Source organism: Macrosteles quadrilineatus, unplaced genomic scaffold, assembly GCF_028750875.1.
Source record: "Macrosteles quadrilineatus isolate MER2022 unplaced genomic scaffold, UCM_ALF_1.0 Scaffold_3__2_contigs__length_128488019, whole genome shotgun sequence".
Taxonomy (NCBI): domain Eukaryota; kingdom Metazoa; phylum Arthropoda; class Insecta; order Hemiptera; family Cicadellidae; genus Macrosteles; species Macrosteles quadrilineatus.
The window spans coordinates 72,189,327-72,211,121 of NW_026542596.1; the positions used below are offsets into that span (position 1 = coordinate 72,189,327).

The 21,795-nt window shown below is 35.9% G+C and overlaps 1 protein-coding gene across 4 annotated transcripts in view; it reads left to right on the top strand.

Moving 5' to 3' along the window:
• The window catches only part of LOC128988628 (ephrin type-B receptor 1-B-like), a 248,739-nt gene that overhangs the window by 204,586 nt on the left and 22,358 nt on the right, over positions 1-21,795 (top strand). For all 4 annotated transcript variants that reach the window (XM_054410093.1, XM_054410091.1, XM_054410094.1 and 1 more), the window contains exons 4-8: positions 6,554-6,839; positions 11,228-11,373; positions 12,156-12,275; positions 12,563-12,677; positions 17,753-17,908. In XM_054410093.1, coding sequence (XP_054266068.1) covers positions 6,554-6,839; positions 11,228-11,373; positions 12,156-12,275; positions 12,563-12,677; positions 17,753-17,908 — 823 coding nt within the window. The remainder of the gene's footprint in view (positions 1-6,553; positions 6,840-11,227; positions 11,374-12,155; positions 12,276-12,562; positions 12,678-17,752; positions 17,909-21,795) is intronic.

A 21,795-nucleotide genomic window follows, 5' to 3' on the forward strand; every position in this document is an offset into this window, starting at 1 on the left:
GTAATTAATTTATTTATTTATTTCATACGGAAACACCATTTGACAATAATATACATTGGCAGATTACACTGTTTTGCATAAAAATATAATAACAATAACAATAATGAAATGATTGGAAAAAATAGCTCTATACAATAATAACAAAAATAGCAATAACAAACATAACAAGAATCAACAAGAACAATGAGGTGAAAGTTTGACCAGGTACTTATACAAGAAGAGATTTGGAAACAGATTAATTTAACATGGTAATATTTAACAACAATGGATAGAGTATCTAAATATAAATAACAGCATATAAATAACATAAAAACAAGGAAGCTATAAAAAGACACATAACAATGATAAATAGGAACATGATGGTGAAATTTGAAAGAACAGCTACGATCACTAATAGAGATTTAATTATTGCTTCTTTAAAGCTGCGAGTGTAAAATGTTTACCGATTATGCCTACAAAGCATTTGTACCATATTTACGCATATGATGCTCTATCTTGTTCGCTTTCACGTATTTTTTTGGTCGAGTTTACAGCACTCAAACGAACGCAAATGTGAGTTAATTAGTACGAGTACTGTGCGTTAAAGTGTATTTTACATGTTCAGTAACTATTTCTACAATGAAGTAAGCTTTTAATAGAAAATAACCAGAAACGCTATGTTAAATCCCATTCATATAACGTTTAAACCGAACCCCTTCACCTTTCCACTCTGTTCTATTCAGAGATTTTAATTGAGTGATCATTTACCAAGTGCAATAAAACTGTACAGGGGCGATGAAAAGGAGTTCCGACCAAACAATGCTGCTTCTCGTCTGTAATTGTGACTGGACGTCAATTAAAATGGCCGCCGTGTAAGTTTGAGACCGGCACATTCATATCGACTATTCATTAGACCAATGGTGGCTTAACTAGCGGCTGGACGGGCCTACTGCACCTGTGAACTGCACCAGTGCAACGAGTAGTTGAGTTAATGCTCGTCTAGTAATCAAAATATTGTTGGTTTGATTCTGAAACAAAATCAAAAACTGACGGTTCGAAACTGGACCCAGCTGTTCTTGATCTAAAATGACAGCTTATCGTAGGCAGTAACATAGTTACACAGATCATCTCACTCCATTCCACGCTCATCCTTTACTCATATTTGGGTTGAAATACGCACGTAGGAGGAGTCTCCATCTAAATTGATGACGATAATTATGTATAATAGAGACTGCACTTGTATAGGCTCCTCATAGGGTTACACGACTACACTTCATCCATCTAATTAACACAAAGATATTGTTTTCGTCCATTAAATTGTCACACGAAATAAGCCACAAATTATTCTAATATTAACATAAAAACGTTAACGAATTAAGATTGACGCAGCATAAAACGCTATAACTCAAAAACTCGTGTTAATACGAATGATTTACGATCCAAAATAGCCAAATGGAGTCGCCGCGGGCCAACTGCCGCCAAAATGAGGCACGGTCCCGCCAAAATGATACGCATTTCCAACGCGACAAGAAGATCCGAGTGGGCGATGAGTTATGTGGCTCATTAAGACGCCGATAAATTTCCTTTTGCCATGAGAAATTAAACTGTTTGAGCAACGGTTTGTCAGAGTTGGACGTAGTCGTAGACGTAGGGTTAATCCGGTGGATTCTTGTATTTGGAGGGTGACAGATATTAGCAGTGACCTCCTGGGATATCGTTCCATCGATCTGATGAGTCACACTTCTAGATTGACTCTTGGCTCTAGGGGTGTGTCCGAGAAGAGGGTGGACAAGTTAATTAAGGAATGTAGAAAATCGTCGTATAAATGATTGATTGGTTAGTTTATTACTTTCAAGGGACATTGTAGTAATAGCAGTAGAAAAATGCCATGTGGAATCGCGAGTAAAGCAAATGTTTACTGTAGAAATGCTCTAAATGAAGGTAAATCCCTGTAGCTAACTTGTTCAGTAGTTAACGCCGTTTGTTTATTATAAGAAAATGCAAAATTAATTAAATTACTAAGAATTGTGTTGTGTATGCCTATTATACACACATTATTACCAATATTACACGTGAATTGTAACAAATCAATATTTACTACGCGGTAAAAAGAAACTGTAGTATTATTCTGAAGGATGAAAACAAAGGAAAGTTAAACGTGCGACCTCAGATGGATATATGGAAACAATATTAAACTTGTTCTCCAGATGGAGATATTAGATTGATGGATTACCTTCACAACAAGCAGATGCAACTCCAACCATTCCATGGAGTAAGTAAGCTATTGTCGACAACCACCTAACCTTAGAGATCCCCAGAGGGTTGTACACAGACTTCTCCAGACAATATACTCAGTGTTAGCTCGAGTAGTAAGGGGAGGTGTAAAATCTCATATTCTTTTCCTGGTGAATTCCATCTGTATCCATTTTCTTATTGATTTTTATTTTTTATTTTGTAACTTGCAACAGACTAGAGGTCTTACAATTTAAAAAAATTGGCTTACCTATGTTGTTTTGGAAATGTTTTAAAAAGGTGGCGAAATAATTTGAATTTTTTGATCAGTTCAAGTTTTTTAAATGTTCAATTGATTTTGTTATGCTACATGACGTAGGGTGGTTTGTTTTCTTCCTATGTCAACAACTTATCTTATTAGGTTATCGTAGATCATTAGATTCGTCAAAACATCAGAGCATTTCTAATACTTTAACTACTTTTATACTATAATCGGACACCGTCATTTTAGTTTAAAAATTATGATGGGTTTGAAAACTTTAATGAATCCAAACCATCAATTTTAAGGTTTGATGATAGTTGGTAATTTTAATGCACTGAGGGCCAATTAGGCTACGTACCGTACTTGAAACCAACATTACCGTACTACCAAACATAACGTAGCTGAAAAACCGTACGTCTGACATAATTAAGTAATTTACATAATTTTAACCCGCATCTCTTCATAGATAAACCACTCTTCCATTACACATCTTATATTTCTTAATCCATAACTTCCACAGAGGAATTCCTGCCGCGTTTGTGTACTCTGCGATGAAGTCGTGAGATTCCGGATGATTCACCGAAGGGAAGCAACATTTGGCCGAGGCGGGGGCTGAGACCCCGACATTAGCACAAAATTGACTCTATGATTGCACAGGCTGAGGACTTTCGCGTCTCTCGCAATTTGCCAAGTCGTTTGACACTGGGGGAAGATCGGATCGCAGGACATATTGTCTACCGCAGTCCCTGTGGTATCGGTATGTGGGGATCTTCGTGATAATACTCTCAATGAGAGGCATTTGTGGGATTCACATTTATTTATTAACACATATATGTACACGTAAGTTCAAAGAGGATTCTCATGCTGCTAGAAGGAGCTCCAAATTTGAATTAGTCCACCAAGATCAACATTATTTTATTCGTAAAAGAGGTTTATATTTAGATTATCTCTAACGCTTTAACTTGATGTGGTTATTAATTTCTAAATTTGTTATGCCTTCAGTGGCAATGTGTTAATTGATTGTCGTGATTACTGCCTTACGGAATTGTTTACTTAAAGTTGTTGTGAGATGATAGTTCTGAATTAGTCTTTTATGATTGTAACACATGGAAAATTCGTTCAATTAACTATTTACTGTCCAATTCGATTTTGGGAGGAATCCATCTTATTTTCCTAACTCAACTTTAAGCAAACAGGTTAGTTTAAGACAGTAGTTTTCTTCGTGTTTAACGGCTTGGATTTAGAATTGTTCACTTGTGTCTACCTAGACAACCTTCTTTATATGTTGTATTTCTGTTTATCAAAATACGTTTGTGAATACACCAAGTATTATGGCTAGATACAGATGTAGAGACAAGGTTAAGTTGAGTCTAAATAGCGATAGTACTTCCCCATTTCCTCTTGCCATCAAATATGAAGATAGGAACTCCCCCTCGATGGAGCAAAGAAGCCTGTTTAGTGTAAGTGGCGTACCTCAGCCATCACTCATCACTCATAGAGGGTAAACAACCTTCGGTAAGTTCCCATTCACATGCAAACGTCATTTCACGATTAGCATTTACAAGAGAGGCTCCGGGACAGCCTCGTAACTCTGTCGTCCGTCCTCAGTCCATCCTTAGTCCATGTAGTCCATCCTCAGTCCATCATTAGTCCATCAGTGGTCCATTAGTGGTCCATCCTTAGTTCATATGTAGTCCATGTAGTCCATCCTCAGTCCATCATTAGTCCATCCTCAGTCCATCATTAGTCCATCAGTGGTCCATCCCTAGTCCATATGTAGTCCATGTAGTCCATCCTCAGTCCATCATTAGTCCATGTAGTCCATCCTCAGTCCATCATTAGTCCATCAGTGGTCAATTCTTAGTGCATGTGTAGGTCCAACCTTAGTCTATCAGTGGTCCATCCTTAGTTCATGTGTAGTCCAACCTTAGTCTATCAGTGGTTCATCCTTAGTCCATCAGTGGTCCATCCTTACTCCATAAGTAGTCCATCCTCAGTCTGTAGTCCATCCTTAGTCCATATGTAGTCCGTATAGTCCATCATTAGTCCACCAGTGGTCCATCCTTAGTCAATAGTTTTTTCATCCGTAGTCCATCCTTAGTCCATCTGTAGTCCATACATGGTCCAAGGCGCAATCCTAGTTTATCTGTAGTTTATTCCGTTATTAAACCGTCATTAGTTCATACAGTTTTCATCCATCGTCAATGCTTGGTCAATCCATAATTCATCCCTCGGCCTCTTTTCGATCATTTTATCCTTAGCTCGTTCACGTTCATCAATAGTCTATCGTTCATCCGTTGTCCATCTATAGTTCATCTGTAGATCCGTAGTCCATGTATCGTTCATACTTAGTCCATCCATTCACCATCCGTAATGCACCCTTAGTCCCTCCATTTATACCCTACTTCATTTTAAGCTATGTATACTTCAGACTCTGTCGCGAGCAGATAACGAGTGTAAACGGATTTAACTCAGACCTGGTCGTTGTACACACTTTTAGTTTTAAATGTACATTAAAATAAGTGTTGTCAAACCATGTTCGATTTTCTACACATCATAACGCCTACCAATGCCCTCTGCAGACGTAAAACGCACATACATCCAACACAATACACCGACTCTCGGTCACAGAACATAAAGTACGGAGTGAATAATGAACAGTTTTATGTGGCGAGTGAGTTTTCTTTCATTAACTGGATTTATCACCGCATAAACTTTACGGATCATTAATACATTAAAATCGCCTATAAAGTATCCGGAACCAGTGTATTTCCACGGTTAGACACGGCTAGCGGTCCATAACCTACAAGACACGCCATTCTCGCTGCGATCCATAAACTAGAGTGAGGTGAAGCTAAACGCCAAACATGATTTACTACCTCGCAGACTTTCGGCGTAAACATTGCCCGCAAATGGGCTTTTTACGGTTAATCCCCGTAGACGAGAGGGCGCTTACGGTTCATCGATAAGTTCAAAGTATGACATAAAAAATGCATCAGCCGTTATGAGCTTGGAAGAAATCGCTCATTAGTTGGTAATGTATGCAAAGCCGCGATAGCGCCTGAGTGGCTTTAATTGGGGGCTTCTGAGTTCTGACCACTCACTTGAACACTCAGCCTATCTGCGGGCCACGCGACACCGGAGTGGGGTCGGTCAACTAAATTGTTCGACCTCGGACAAGATAAGTGCTTAGTCCCCATTAGGTCATCGGTATGAGAAAGCATCTGAATAACATAATGTCACCGGTTAATCTTGTCTATGTGTAGTATCCATGGATTTCTTTCCACCACTTTCTAAACCGACGAGATGTTAATGGGGTTTGTTCACAACTTTGATAACAAATTAATAAAAATCTGTTTTTCGAATATGTTGTATTACGTAACTATCTATGCTTTATTTCTATGTAAGAGTCGTATGTTACTCCGCTAGTAAAATATTTGCGGATTGTTGTAAAATTAGTCCTATGGAATGGTAAAATGAATTGAATTCTTCGTCGGGTTTGGGGTCAAGCATCCTTGGAGCTCACTAACCTTGATGGCAATTACTTTTTGCAAATTTGCTCCTGATTTATCATAGAAAGTTCTAAAAAAATGCTCAGCTCTTTAGAAAAACTTATCTTTTCTTTTATTTACATAAGCATCGATCTTAACTTATAGAATTGGCATTTTTTTATTGAAGCTTGTTTCTATGAAGGAATTTAAGTGTTAGCCCTTGAGAATGAACTACTGCATAGCGTCCGAAACGTTTCCCACTACTTCATCACCGTCTTCATGCGTTCGTCACCCAAAGGCAGGGATTTACTACAAAATGACCATTTGAACAAACCGTCGCAGTATTGATCTTACTTTTATCTTTAGTCCGTTATTCTTATTGTTGACAAATCTCTCTTCTTCTGCAGGCTGAAGAGGTCCTAGAACAGCCTCAGTCCGGTGGGGTTTCGGCTCTCTTAACTGAAACATCACGAAACTAACCTACTCACTACTTTCAGTTGGTTGACAACATAGGACCACTATGACGATTTGTTGGTGTTGCTTTATTATACTAATGTTTAACAATTTTAACCGATTCCTCTGGTTTCAGTGGGTGGAGGAGAGTTACACCAACTTCGAGAAAGGCATCAACTGGAGATCCTACGTGGTCTGCGACGTGGCCTACAACAACGTCAACAACTGGCTGTGGACGCCCTTCGTCGAGAGAGGCGCAGCTAACCGCATCTACATAGAGATCAAGTTCACCATCAGGGACTGCTCGTTGTTCCCGGGCAACGCGCTATCCTGCAAGGAGACGTTCTCGTTGTTGTACTACGAGTTCGACGCGGCGACGAGGGAACCTCCTCCCTGGGAGCCGGAGAGCTACAAACTCATAGGTTGGTAGCTCAAAAATATGCTGTATCTCATAGATAAGTTGTTGCTGATAATTTAATTTTTGGGAAATCATTTAATTTATTATTAAATTAAATTCTTCCCCAAAAATTAAATTCGTCCTACCATCACAATATGTTGTAGCTCATAGATATTTTGTAGCTGATAGATAAGTTGTCGCTTTGACGGTTGATCTCAACAGTTTTTGAATCAGAATGGTCATGGTTGAATTGATCCACCGAAAGAGTGCGTTGATATAAATTATAATTATAAATTAGGAATTTCTATCGAACAAGTCATCCTTTTATGAATTAAGAAAGTCAACAGACAGGACGAACCACATCAACTATCACAGTGGCAAAAAATAAGGCAGAAAATAGAGTTTTTAGGCGTTAGAGCATTCTGTGACTGGCTCACTCATCTATGTTTTTTTAAATGTAAAATTGGCGACAGCTGGTAGGCTACATAGAGTTTGTCTACTTTAGTATCCAAAAGTCCTAATTGATAACTTTTGTTCTGAGCACGAGATACAAGAGCATTGTAGTTTAATAGCTGATACACAACATGTCAAAGAAGTATAAGATAGTTGGTGTGTTATGAATGCTATACAAGATGAAAATTACAAATAGCGTAATACCATTGACTATTGGACAAGTCTAAGGATGACCATGACTACCATGACTATTGGATACATAGTATCCAATAGTCATGGTACCCAGCTGTCCTCTAAATGTTAAATCACTAGATTAATTTAGTTCGATTATAAACTGTTCGAAGCATCAGAAATTTTTCCTTGAGAAATGAGTCGGTAAACTTATACAAAATGTCATTAATTGTATTAAATACTAAATACAAATCCTATCGCAATAGTGCTTACTATATTTTACGTTACAATTAATTGTACGCGATAGAATCGTGATGAGAACTATAACCAACAACAAGAACCCGTCACACAAACACCAAAATACCAAAACTTCAAATGCGATTTAATCTCCGAGATCCAGTTTAAAATAAAACCCAGTTCCAAAGTTGTAAGCCACCCGCGCTCCCCTCCCAAGTTAAACAGATCATATCAAAACTCGTCATAGAGATTAGACAGAGAGACAACAATTTTATTTTATCTCCGTGCCTCTCTGCTTCATTACTCGCTTATTATTGCTCGACTTGTCAACAGAAGTTCAGCTGTAACAATCAGCTGATTTAGATTCGGTATTTAAGGAACAGGAAATACAAATTAGGCTGAGATACGTGAATGAAGGTATGACTGTTCTGTGAAATAATCTTTCTGTGTTTAATTATTGTTGATAAATACGTCGGGTATTGTAAGAGTTTCTAATCTCGTTGGAATAATTGTCTTTTTAATGCACAAGGTACTTTTAAAAATAGTTTGGTACGTCTGCAATAACGGAGTGTTGATTCAAATGCACAAGAGCGTTCAAGCTAAAATCATTGCTTCAATATGCGTTATATTGCAGTGCGCATATAATATCGCGGATACAACAGTATACTATTTCCTCTTCATTCGATTTCGCATACTTTTGAGTAAGTGATATTACAGTCAAGTAGTTTCCGCAATTGAATTTACCACTAAATCTATTTTATTTGTTTGCGAAGATCCATTTTGATTTCAGCCTTTCTTTATCTACATAAAATACTTTGGACAATAGTTTTCAGTAATCGGATTAAATTTAGTTTTAGAGAATAGTATAGAGTATTAAATATTTTGTACTTTACTGGCTACACAAGTGCAACGACCGAGTATTCGAAACATATCTCATATCCAACAGTAGACAAATATCCGTGGAAGATGCAATCAGCTGTTCAGCTGTCCTCCGGCATTCCACGGAAGGAGACTCGATACTGTATCGGGCTCATCGATACTAAAATAAGTGAAACACTACTATCGCTGGACTTCCAGCATGCAAGCGATGCGCCGATAGAGCTCCAGAGAGAATGTAATCGTTGCATCGATTGTTGATATGTCATTGTTGAACTATCGATATTGAAACAATCGAAACAGGGACAATCGAAACGGGGACATCGAAAATATTGGAACACGATTATTGCTGTGACCGTGTAGGGGTGGGGGGGGGGGGGGGGGGCACTCTCTCGTTGTCGTTGTACGTTGATTTGATAAACTAGTAATTACCGTCGGATGTATTGTAAAGACAATCAATAGATTACACGCTGGGTAAACAAGCATGGTCGGAATTTGCGTTCGTTGATAAAGAAGGCCTGTAATATCACGAATTAGAACAGAAACGGTGTGGGTTATAATCACAAACAATGACGTCACTTCATTAGCCCCAATTTCTATCTTTACTAATAGCCGTAACAGCTGATTTGGAACAGTCAACAGTTCAGGAAACGCGTATTTTGTTTAACTTGATCCGATTGTATCGACAATACACAGTAAAATTACAGTTAACGTATCCCTACCGCATTCTCGCTTCACATTTTTAGGTAGAATGCTAAAGAAAATTTAAAGATTTTGAAGATGAAACTATACAATCGAATCAGCCCAGGACATATACATATTCACAACTAAGCGTAGAATAGGTTATCCACATCTAAATCGGTAAACACATATCTGAGGGGTCGATAGACTGTATCGATATACCGAATCGCACCGACCGCATCGCATCGTGACTGCGTGGGCGACTGCCTTCCACTCGCGTTTCAAGATAGACGATTGAATTTGTATTACAAGTCGGGTTCGTTAATGGCGAGCCTTTGAATAAACAAACACAGACCCACACACTCTCTTTGTTGCGCCCAATATATGTGGTGTAGATGTAACATTATGCGGACGGGTACACGGGCCTGGTGGCGATTCATCAGTGACGTCACCTGCGCAGTGTCGCCTAGACTGTACCTACTGCACGTGCGTACATCTACCACATGGTATTGGGCTAGTGGACACATGGTGGGATATCCAGTGACCTAGACGTTACAGAGAGTGGATTTTCGTCTGTCCGGTGACGTTCTGGTTTCATTACCTTATTTTGTGTTGAAAGTGTCACATGCATTGTGCTTTTTACTGTTCTTTATGTTTTTGTTTACCTATTTTTACTATTATAGGGGCATTTTTTTAATTTTTCAGGAAATGGTCCAAATCCTGTTCTTGTTACTTCTGACAGTGATCTTTTGAATCGATGGGAATAATGATAATAATTGCCTGTTAAGTATTTTTTTCTTGGGTAGATAGAGCACAACTCTCTGTCAAGACTACCTCTGCTTACTCATGTTGTTCATCTTCGTGTAGTGGATAAGTGGATACTACCTCGGGTTTCCGTGGTGCACATTCTACCTCAAACACATGTAAGATTCTGACCCCGCCGACATAAAGTGTGTATTTTAGGCGGGAAAGCTACATGTCATTTACTCGGGATCAGCTGGACCTAGGTGTCTACTCTCTGTAGTATGACCAATTGAAAAGCCCGATGTTCAAGGACAGTTGGGTCCAGTTACGAACTGAAGATTTCGACCTTAGGATGCTACTTCGACTCAGTTGCCCAGATAACCCTCATTCACCTTCGAATGTTTGACCCCTACACAACTCACTAGCCCAACATGTCGTTTTGTCCGAAGCGAGCTCATACAGCAAGACATAAAAGCCCTGGGATCTGTTGATTATGCAAATGTCCACGGCGGCTCGGAGTGGGTTTACTGCCCTAATCAAGCGACCGTTTAATAACTCACTATCTATCACCGCTGTGCTCCAGCTGATTGTATATTTGCATTTCCCGACATTTACATTCCAGGCACCTTGCCACTTCGTCACCGGAGGTCCGCGACTCTCGTAAAACGTCCGGTTTATACTGCAAGGGACGTTTAGCGAAATTAATTTCAGCTGGTTTTTGTGTGCGTTTGTGGTAAATCATGTCCAAAGGAAGTCCTACCGAGGACGCTAGGCAAACCGAGAACCTCCAGACACATTCCTTCAAGCCCTAGAAGGCTGCGGCATTATAACGTCGTTAAATTTATTATTTAAAGATATTTTCTTAGTGCTTTTAGTCTAAAAACTGCGGTTTGAGAGTCAAATTCATATTGTGTTAAATATACTTGTATCAATGTGATCAATACATACCATACCGAGGGTCTTTGTTGTTTTTGAATTAGTTATTTGGTTTAACATGTTATTCGCCTAACCGTTGTGTACCATAATTGGATACTATAGAGAAAGATTACTGTATTCGTTTATTGTAGGCAACTTTTTAGTGCAATAGTTGATGAAATATTTAATGGAGAGTTTTTGCATGCACAGTTTTCTGTGGTAATTGGCTAAGAACTTTTTGCTGGAGGAAAAGTTCACTTTAGTAGGCTAGTTATCCAATATTCACTCTTTGCTCCACAATCTCAGATCTTCCTCATTGAATCTGGCTGTCCTCAGGTCGCATTGCTGCTGGGGAGGGAAGGTTCAACACGGCCACAGACAATATCATCAACACTGAGACCAAGTCCATCCCTGTCAACAAGAAGGGGGTCTACTTCGCCTTCAGGGACCAAGGCGCCTGCATATCCCTTCTGGCCATCAAGGTGGGTCTTTAGAACATGTGTTTGTACTCTAGGGTTACATCACCAAAATATAACATCATGAATTCCAACTGTTGGTCAAACATATCTGATAGTGTGTGGGCTCCAAAGTTACATTCGACGGATACGTCAAGTTGTTGCTCTGATCAAACTAAGTCCAGTCAATTGCTTGACAAGTTCAGTAACCAGTTGTTTATGTTAAAAAATGCTCATGAAGATTTCAAATTTTCAAAAATTATCATAGAATGACTTTTGGAATATTTGAAGGTAACTAACTGATGTATGCTCAAAGCTGTAAAGTATCATCAAAAAACCTCTTTATTCACATAAACAAATTTAACAATTAGGCTACTTATTTTTTACTGTATACTTAATATCATCAAATTTTTTCAACTTCTTTTTCGCAAATTGAAATGACTATTGGATCATTAAAAAATTGTTGGACTGTTGGTAAAATTAGTGAACAAGTAACTAATCTGATCTATGCAAAAGGTGTGCAGGAAATCTCCAAAATAGTTTTTCCTGTGTTTGGAAAAGCTCAGTAACACAAATAAAAACAAATTCATTCTTTATTTACACCACCTTGTTTTTTTTTTTATTAAACAGTGCATACTTTAAAATATATTGAACTTTGTCATGCTACATTTCCATAATATAAACTATTATTTTTCTTTATCACTTTAAATTCTTATTTTTCTATGATAAAAAAAATGTTACTGTGTTGATTTTCAACTATTGTATCTCTAATTGTTCGGAAAGCACCAAAACACATGCTCCTGTTACAGGTGTACTACATCACGTGTCCCGAGGTGACCATCAACTTTGCACATTTCCCGTCCACACCAACCGGTCGAGAAGTCACCCTCATAGAGCAAACTACAGGAACGTGTGTTGATAATGCGGAGGTAACGTACAAAACATACTGTAAAATTAATTTTTATTATGATAGCTGGCTAGTAAAACACCTGATCTTAGACAATAAGAAGCAAACAGATCATCGCACACCTACACTCAAATTTGGGTTAAAATACACAACTAGGAGGTGTCCCCATCTCAATAATTGATACTTATTGATTGAAAAATTAAACGTAAAATTCTACCATCTAACCACTTTAACCAAATAACCACAAGTTTACCACCACTTACACTTATCTTTATGTATTTGAAAATACATTAGCTTACTGTTTTGCAGGTTATCGACACGCCCACCTACCTGTGCAAAGGAGATGGGAAGTGGTCTCTTCCTACCGGAGGCTGCAAATGCAAGGCAGGGTTTGAACCGGACTTTGAGAAGCAAACGTGTAATGGTGAGTTTTATGTTTAAAATCAGTGATTAATTTTATCAGTCAAAATATCGGATTATTGCAATTCAAAACCAACAACACCTTAAGCAAAAATGCATGGGTATAAGTTAACGATTCTTTATATATTGATTTAAAGTTTAAGGTTGTGCAGGAATGAACTCATTGCATAAACCATTGTTTTTAGAGACAAAAGTATATTTATTCTGCCATTTATGCATAAAAGGACACTTTAAAAACATATTCGTGTTTAAAATAGGGTGGAATTATCATCATTGATTTTCAAAAGTCCACTGATCAATATATTTGAACTGATCAAGGATAAATTAACTAGTCAAACCTTACGACTCTCGTAAAGAACGAGAATCAATTGGCAATGCAGAATGACACAAATGAGTAATGTGTCAATTTGGCTCTATTTGTTGCATTGCAAGCTGCAATCAAAGACAGATTTACGACTCATAAAGTCTCAGGAACGGTTGCAGCTCAGGAGGAATTTATATCTTTCCAAGTGTCACATCAATTAAGTTCCTGGCTGGAAGTAGTTTAACGGAGTCTCGCTAAGTAAACTTCGTGCACTTTCTAGTTCCTAATGTGATCATTTTGGAATTTATAGCGTAATATTTTTTGGATAAATGGTATGCATAATTTGATTTCTTTTTTTCCCTAAGCGGCCTGTTAAAAAGGAAAATTAGTTATTATAGTTAGTTTTTTGTTATTATATATTATTATATATCTTTTTATATTATAGTCCAGTCAATAAAGGGATTGTAGAGGACATGGAGAGGGGGAATTTTTTTTTCTGCGGGAATGTGTTCGGGGTAGTTAGAAGGTAAAATACCAAAAGTCCCCGCCCCTGTCCCTGCTGCTTCAGCGGGGGGAGGTGGGGAAAGACCCCATTTTTTAGTTTTTTACTTCTACACTGAAAACCGTGCATCGTACGGAAGAAATGTAAATTAGAAAACGAAAGATGATAAAATTCTCTACAAGAATGGTTATATTAATTTCTTATGTATATGCATTAGTTTTAAAGATATTCTCAAAATAAGATAAAAATTATTTTCTAAATTGATTTTTTCAGACGTTTTTTTCAAATAAATTCATATAATCAATTAGCCTGCTGTTGTTTTACATTAGTAAGGATAGAAAACAGGTTTTGGAGCACAAACCTATATAATATAATATATCCATCGTATATATTGTGTTAAAAATAGTTAATATAAATTTAAATAAGTTTTGTATATTTGTCATGGAAACAAGTAATTTTGGCATAATTAATACACTAAAAATGAAAAAGATTATGTTTGCAGCTACATTTGTCCAGGTTTATTTATAACAACTACCGAAACCAAGACTTTTAATACTATTGTTCGTTCTCTGACTCACTTGGGACGAGAGGGTCCGACTTCTGTCCCAAAAACAGGTGCCATCTGGAACTGGGACTGAGAACCACCATCTAGGACATCTCCATCATTCAATTCTTGTTGATTAGACTCAATATTGGCTATCGAAGTGATAATGCGGTGTAGGCCTATATATTTTTCATCTTCCTCATTCATCAGAATGGGCATTCCATGTAAAAAGTTCCATTAGCAGTTCTGGCATAACGGCCAACGAGGAACAATTAATGGACATTTCATTGCATGTACATCTTTTATTGCTCCAATCTTTAGTATATTTGCAAAAAAAACATTCTCAACATTTCTCGTGGGTTAGGTGGTTCATTGGTTAAAAATGGGAACAGACTACCTTTTTGCGCTCCCAACCCCACATTTTTGAGGGTAGTTGGTAGTTGGTTTTCCAAACAGAGTTGTCCTTGATGAAATTATACAAATGATGAAATGTCATATATTTCTAGACAGCAATTTTTTAAAATCACCCACTCTTCCCTGAAACTCAAGACATTATGTCAATAGCATCTGGGGTTGTAGGAGATGAATCCATTAACTGTTACGATGCTCTATTACGTGGTCAGCAAGTAATTAATCAAATGGTAATCATTTTCGGACAACAAGCTGTCATGGGAAAATATGGCTCTCCCTTTGTCTTCTGTGAGTTCAACCATTGATATTGCAATAATCAAAACGTTGTAGCAAAACCTTTATTTTCTGTTTCAAAGGATTTGTATAAGTTAAAAAAAGTTATCAAGATTTAAAGGATTGTTACGATTTGAACTTGCTCCATTTCCCTTTATTTTTTGAGATTGGTATGATAAAGACCAAAAAGGCTGCTCTGTTCAATACCATAGCAATAAAAAAACAGCACGATTATGGCAGGCCAAGAAAGACGCTACAGATTGAAAAAGTCAGTAGCAGTGGCGGTCCCAGCATTTAATTTGGAAGTTAAAGCATAATAACGTATAGTTTTATAGTATTTCAGCTCTAAAATATCTTCAAGCTACTAGTATTTATGTTAGGTTATAAAATATTTTGGAGAGGATACACCCCCCCCCCCCCACACCAGGGACCGCCACTGGTCAGTAAGTATTCATTTGAACAGCGACACCGAAATTATAGTAACCAGGAACAGTTAATCTCTTAACCAAGTTTTTTGCAAATGTACTAAAGCTTATAACAGTGTCACATGCGCAATTTGTGCATGCAAGAAAATGTCCATTAATTGTTCCTCGTTGGCCGTTATGCCAGAACTGCTAAGCGAACTTTTTACATGGAATGCCCATTCTGATGAATGAGGAAGATGAAGAATATATAGGCCTACACCGCATTATCACTTCGATAGCCAATATTGAGTCTAATCAACAAGAATTGAATGATGGAGATGTCCTAGATGGTGGTTCTCAGTTCCAGATGGCACCTGTTTTTGGGACAGAAGTCGGACCCTCTCGTCCCAAGTGAGTCAGAGCACGAACAATAGTATTAAAAGTCTTGGTTTCGGTAGTTGTTATAAATAAACCTGGACAAATGTAGCTGCAAACATAATCTTTTTCATTTTTAGTGTAATAATTATGCCAAAATTACTTGTTTCCATGACAAATATACAAAACTTATTTAAATTTATATAAACTATTTTTAACACAATATATATGATGGATATATTATATTATATAGGTTTGTGCTCCAAAACCTGTTTTCTATCCTTACTAATGTAAAACAACAGCAGGCTAATTGATTATAGGAATTTATTTGAAAAAAACGTCTGAAAAATCAATTTAGAAAATAATTTTTATCTTATTTTGAGAATATCTTTAAAACTAATGCATATACATAAGAAATTAACATAACCATTCTTGTAGAGAATTTTATCATCTTTCGTTTTATAATTTACATTTTTTCCGTACGATGCACGGTTTTCAGTGTAGAAGTAAAAAACTAAAAAATGGGGTCTTTCCCCACCTCCCCCCGCTGAAGCAGCAGGGCCAGGGGCGGGGACTTTTGGTATTTTTACCTTCCAACTACCCCAAAACACATTCCCGCAGAAAAAAAATTTCCCCCTCTCCATGTCCTCTACACCCCTCTTTTGAGCCTTCATTGACTGGACTATTATATGTAAAAGAAATTAACAGAAGTAGGTCATAAGCTATTTGGTCGGCAAATTAATAAACCAATTGTTTACGTTTAAAGATTATGTTCTATAAAAATGTGCTTTTTTTTGTAATTATAATAGAAAATTCATAACAGATTTTTGCTATGTTAATTAATTAGTTAGTTACAGCATTGCTATGTGACTTTTAATTAATTGGTTAAATAAAAAGCACTCTTAAGTTCTTTACTTCATTTACCAGAAATTAGTTAATTGATAAAATAAATGTTTAAATAATCTACTTGGAGTTATGGTAAATAGCCAATGTTGAAACTCATGATACAAAAATAAAATAAAATATTGTTAAAATGTGTTTAACAATATTTGACTTAATTGCAATCAAAACTTGGGTTTGTATATTCCATCAATTGTTATATCCTAAAATGTGAGATTGCATTTTATCAGATAAACTTCAGAGGTGAAGTATAAAGTTAAATGACTTTTTGCTACTTACATTTTCTATTAAACTGAAGGAAAATGTGATTTAAGAGTGTAATATTAAAAGCGTAACTTTCTCACCAGTTTAATGCAACTGAGATACACTTTATAACTTGGTTATTGTCGGGGTTCAGCTTTAGCCTTTGTTTAAACATTTGATATTTCACATTAGATAGTCTTGTATTTATCTGATAGCTTTTACAGTATTTGTTTGCACTAACAATAATTGATCAAAGTGATTACTTTGTTCTTGGATTCTATTAATCTTTATCACTTTCTTCTAACATTGACAATTATAAATTCTACAAATGTTTGATGTTACAAAATTTTCATTTAAAGTACAGTAACTTTTAACTTGTATTCTGTGGGTGTTAAAATAACATAAATTCAAATGAAACATATATGGCCAGTTTATAATTTATAAAACTAAAAAAAGTTTTGAAACTTAAAAATTAATTGCATAAGTTTTATCTTACATAAATGTTAAATCTTATGTGCACAGTAAGATTTAAAACCTTTTACATAAAGTATTTTAGTGACTATTTTGTTATCAAGACAATCACGCTTAATCCCAGCAGTCCACGGGGTGATTCTGGCACTTGAACATTTTAAAATGTTTATTTGCATATAATATCTAATTGTCAGATATGTATTTAAAATTACACTTATAACGCTCTTTCAATATTCATCCCTATAGTCTTTTCTTATGACCATATTCATCACATTTATTGGCTCCATTACTTAAGGGTACATAATGAGGCTGGACAATCGCTTACACCACAAAATAGTTCTGGTCATACATTGTTCACTACTTAGTCCTTTCCTTTTCCAAAATAATTTTCAACAGAACTCTTCCAAGATACCATTTTCCTTTCCCTTTCTGACATTGGAGGGCTTTCATGGTGACCAATTTGTTTAAACTTCCTATTTACATTGGTATCACCACCCATACAACATTCATCTGTCCAAATAGTTCCTCATTTGATTTCCCCTCTTTGTATTAATGCCTTTAAAACATTTATTATACATAAATTATCGTATATTTCCATTTCTGCTCAATAACTCTGTGCAACATAGTTCTAACCTCCATGTCTGCTTTACAGTTTGTCCCCCTGGCAAGTACAAGCACAAGACTGGAGATGAACACTGTCAGCCATGTCCGGCCCACAGTAAAGCCTCGGACTACGGTCTGGCCGAGTGTAGATGCAACTCCGGGTACTACCGATCACCCAAGGACCCCAAGAGCTCTCCGTGCACCCGTAAGTTTGATTTTTATTCTATTTTGGAAATTTTGTTGTATAGGAACGGTCTAATCTCTGACGTTACGCCCAATAATAAATTGCATGGTTCAGAATTGATCTGGCTTGGTATCGAATGAGCAACATTATTTGATCAACCTATTTGAAGGCAAGCACCATATCCACTCTGCCGCAGGACAATTAATTTTTCTTAATTTGTTTTATCTACATCAAATCAGCGACATGAGTCATTTGTCAAAGTAATTTTTACATTATTACGTTTTTATGTCAAAGTTCATCATGTAATAGTCGAATGACAAAAAAAATTGTACATATATGTCTAATATTAGACTGTGATTCGGGAGTGAGCTGGTCTAGGGGTAGAACATGGGACCCAGAGGTTTGGGGTTTAAATCTTGCTGATTACCGCAAACCCTTGTAGAGCTAGTCTTAAGTAATGTGTACAACAGTTCCAAACTAGAGCTTAACATTTCAGGATGTGAATTTGGTACATAAAAAGATTAAACCTAAAAAAAATGTTTAACACTTTCCAAATATTATGATTAACGTAAGTAAAACTAACATCACAGGTTGTTAAATCTATAAAATAACAGTAACATTTTAATTAACTATCAAAATTAAATTATTATACATCGTATTTAATTTAAAAGTGTCAATCATAAACATAAATATAATTAAATACCGATTCCATTTTACATTGATCATTCAATGTTGTATGACTCGGTAACAGAGAAGAGAATTGTAACTGGATCATTTGTTTGCCAGTGATGATGTGTATTGCTGTGACAGTTAATTATGAAGGCGCTGAACTAGTGAACTTGTCTCAGCTGATTCCGTTCCCTATCATTGTTCTCGCAACTAATTAAAGTTGAACAAGACTGCAAGTTTTGTTGATTATCGTTCTGTGCCAGACAGATTTGACATTTATAATTAATCCTCATCGATTACCATGACCTCCATAATTGTTTGACTTTTTCTTAAACTAAATGGTAAGGTATTCTATGGAGAGTATGCATACTAATTCGGTTGGGGTAAATTAATTAGAAATCTAAATTAAATTAAATTATAAAAAAACTAATTGTGTACCTTTATTTTCTAGCATATTTAATTCTGGATAGTTTTGTTTATAGTGTTTTTTTTTAATAAATTATCACAGAAAATTGCTGGTCCTACCTAATAATTTTTTTTTATTAATAATGAAATAACTTGGGGAGCGAGCTTGGTCTAGTGGTATAGCGTGGGGTCACCAAGGTTTCAGGTTCAAATCCTGCCAATCACCAATGGATTTTATCAAAGTGATAATACCGCAATCTCTAGGCTCCCGGAAGTAATGTAACGGCAACTTTGGGCCCCTGTAGAAAAACAATAACAAATAATAACTTTTTGTGTAATTTTTTTATTTTTATGTGAAATATATTTGAAATATCTGATTGAGAAATAAGAACCCACCCCTTGAATTCTACCATTTATTAAAAAAACTTAATTGGATGTCTCCCCCTTTCTAATTTCTTCAAATAATTCAGTTTTTTCCACACAAAAAATGATTTTGAACGCTTCACAAGCAAGTCAAATTTTCTTGATGACAAATTTCAACCATTGTTCAACCCAATCAATTGATCACCCTGCAACCTTTTTGGAGGCAATTTTTATGTGACCGATGAGCAAATTAAATACAGTTTAATGAAAGGGTTGCAGATGTGGGGTGGACAGACATTAATTGGATTCTTGTAATGTTCGATGACAGGTATTGGTGGGGACGGACACTCATGTCCAATAAATTACACACTCGCTCGGCTCGACACCCTGATTGCTCCGAGGATATTAGGTGTCAAAGTCACAATATCCTCGGATTACATCGGAAACCGATCACAATTACTAAGCTGGGTTAAGAATGTTGGAATCCTTGATATGTGGAAATAACAGAGTTGGAATATTGGTTCATGTGGTCACTAGACTTTCAATTGTTAATTATTGGAATGTCTTCAGTATCCGTTATTTTTCATCCCCATCAAAAAAATATTTCAAAGAATTTATCTTTGATACCGATTGATTACTATTTGGTGTTTTTGAGTAAAAGGGGTTCTTCGATAATCTCATAGATTTAATGTTTTTAAAACAGTTAATCCAACCAAAGCAGTGTACCATGAACAATTTATGTTGAAAACCACATTGAACCATATAAGTTAAATAATGTGTTATAATATTATCCTGAAAAAACAGTCTTGTCACTGATTCCTAATAAAATAAACTGCTCTTAACTTATTTTCGTATTTTGTGAAGTAGCTCCTTCAAGGAATTACTTAAAAAATTATTTTTCGATTCGCTTACCTACTGGAAAATAAAATATAAAAATAGAAGAAATTTATATACAGTCAACATAATCATTGACTCTCCATGACTCAGTGTTTGTTAATATTACAATTAGATTTTAAATGGTATAAAGCGTAAAATTTTTCTTAAAACTTAAAAGGATATTATCAATAAAAAAGGTTTTCTCTGACAAACGCAGATGAAACTCGTGATCATTTGTTATGCAACTAATTAATCTCACTCAATCAATTCTGTTTGTTTGTAATTAGAGTCAATTGCTGTAATGAGTTTACCACATCCTTTGTCAAACATGATGGGTAATTTAATTATTACGTTATATTTTTAATGCCAGTATTGGACGGGTTGAAACCGGGCAACTAATGTAATTACCGTGGTTCCTATTGAACGGTATTCGCATTGTACATGGTTTTATGCAGTCCGTTAGACAATATTGATCGAAACACATCATACTCGGACATATTACACGGATATATCGGACATATTACACGGATACGTCGCCTCTGGGGTAGATCAAATGAGCTGTTGACTGAATGTATCAATATTGCAGACCCCCTCGGATGTGGATTGGTGTCAGGCTTTAGCTATTGGTCGGACATATTGTCAGGATGGTTTGACTCAGTGATGGGGGAAGTAATTAAAGTTTTTAATTAGTGTCTAATTTAAATTTGACGGATTAGTGTGGGCCCAAAAATTAAGGAAAGATAATTAAATATATTAATAATTTAGCTGTCAGCATTAGTTACGTTTGTTTATCATGCTAAACACTATTTTTATGTTGAATGCTTTGGAATGTTTTTATCGGGAAAGTGAAGTTAAAATTAAATGTGTCATCATATTACTCTATTGAGTTGACTAAATGTTGTTTTTGTTTACACCAGTGTCATTTGAATGAAGCAATTAGAAACCTTTTTAAAGGAAATTTTCCAAAAATATAATTTGTTTCTGGACATGGTAGGAATTAAACCCATCCCTTTTGTACCAAAGTCCTAAATGCCAACCAATAGCAACTCAACAAAAATTTTATCTCTCTTGACCCGTGCGTTTTTAGTTAGTGGATATATTTCATTGAGTTCAAAATATTAATTTAAATTATTGTAAAACAAAATTGATATTTTTTTTAACTTTAAACAAAGTATGTTTTTGTAAAGTATGTTCCTTGTAAAGTAAATAATTGTTTACATTCTACATACTGGATTACAAATAAAAAACCCCTAATATATACTAAATTAAAAAAGCTTTGAATAAAAATTTGTTTGTGCTCGCTGTACTAAATGAAGTTAGAAATTGTATCAATAGACTTACAAAACCCCAAATAAATTACACCATACAGCAAAAACATTCAATCTTTAGAAAATATGTTCAACAATTAGGTACCTGTTGTTCTTAGGATTTAGAGTTCAAACTGGCATAGGAGACACACAAAAACGCTACAAAAATATTCTTAGTTTAGTTTTAAGTGAAAAATGTAGTGTTTCGTGTCAGTTTAGAATCTTTCCCAAGCCTTCTATTGTCACTAAAAATCCTAAACATGTACTTCCTTAAGCTTTAAGTTACAT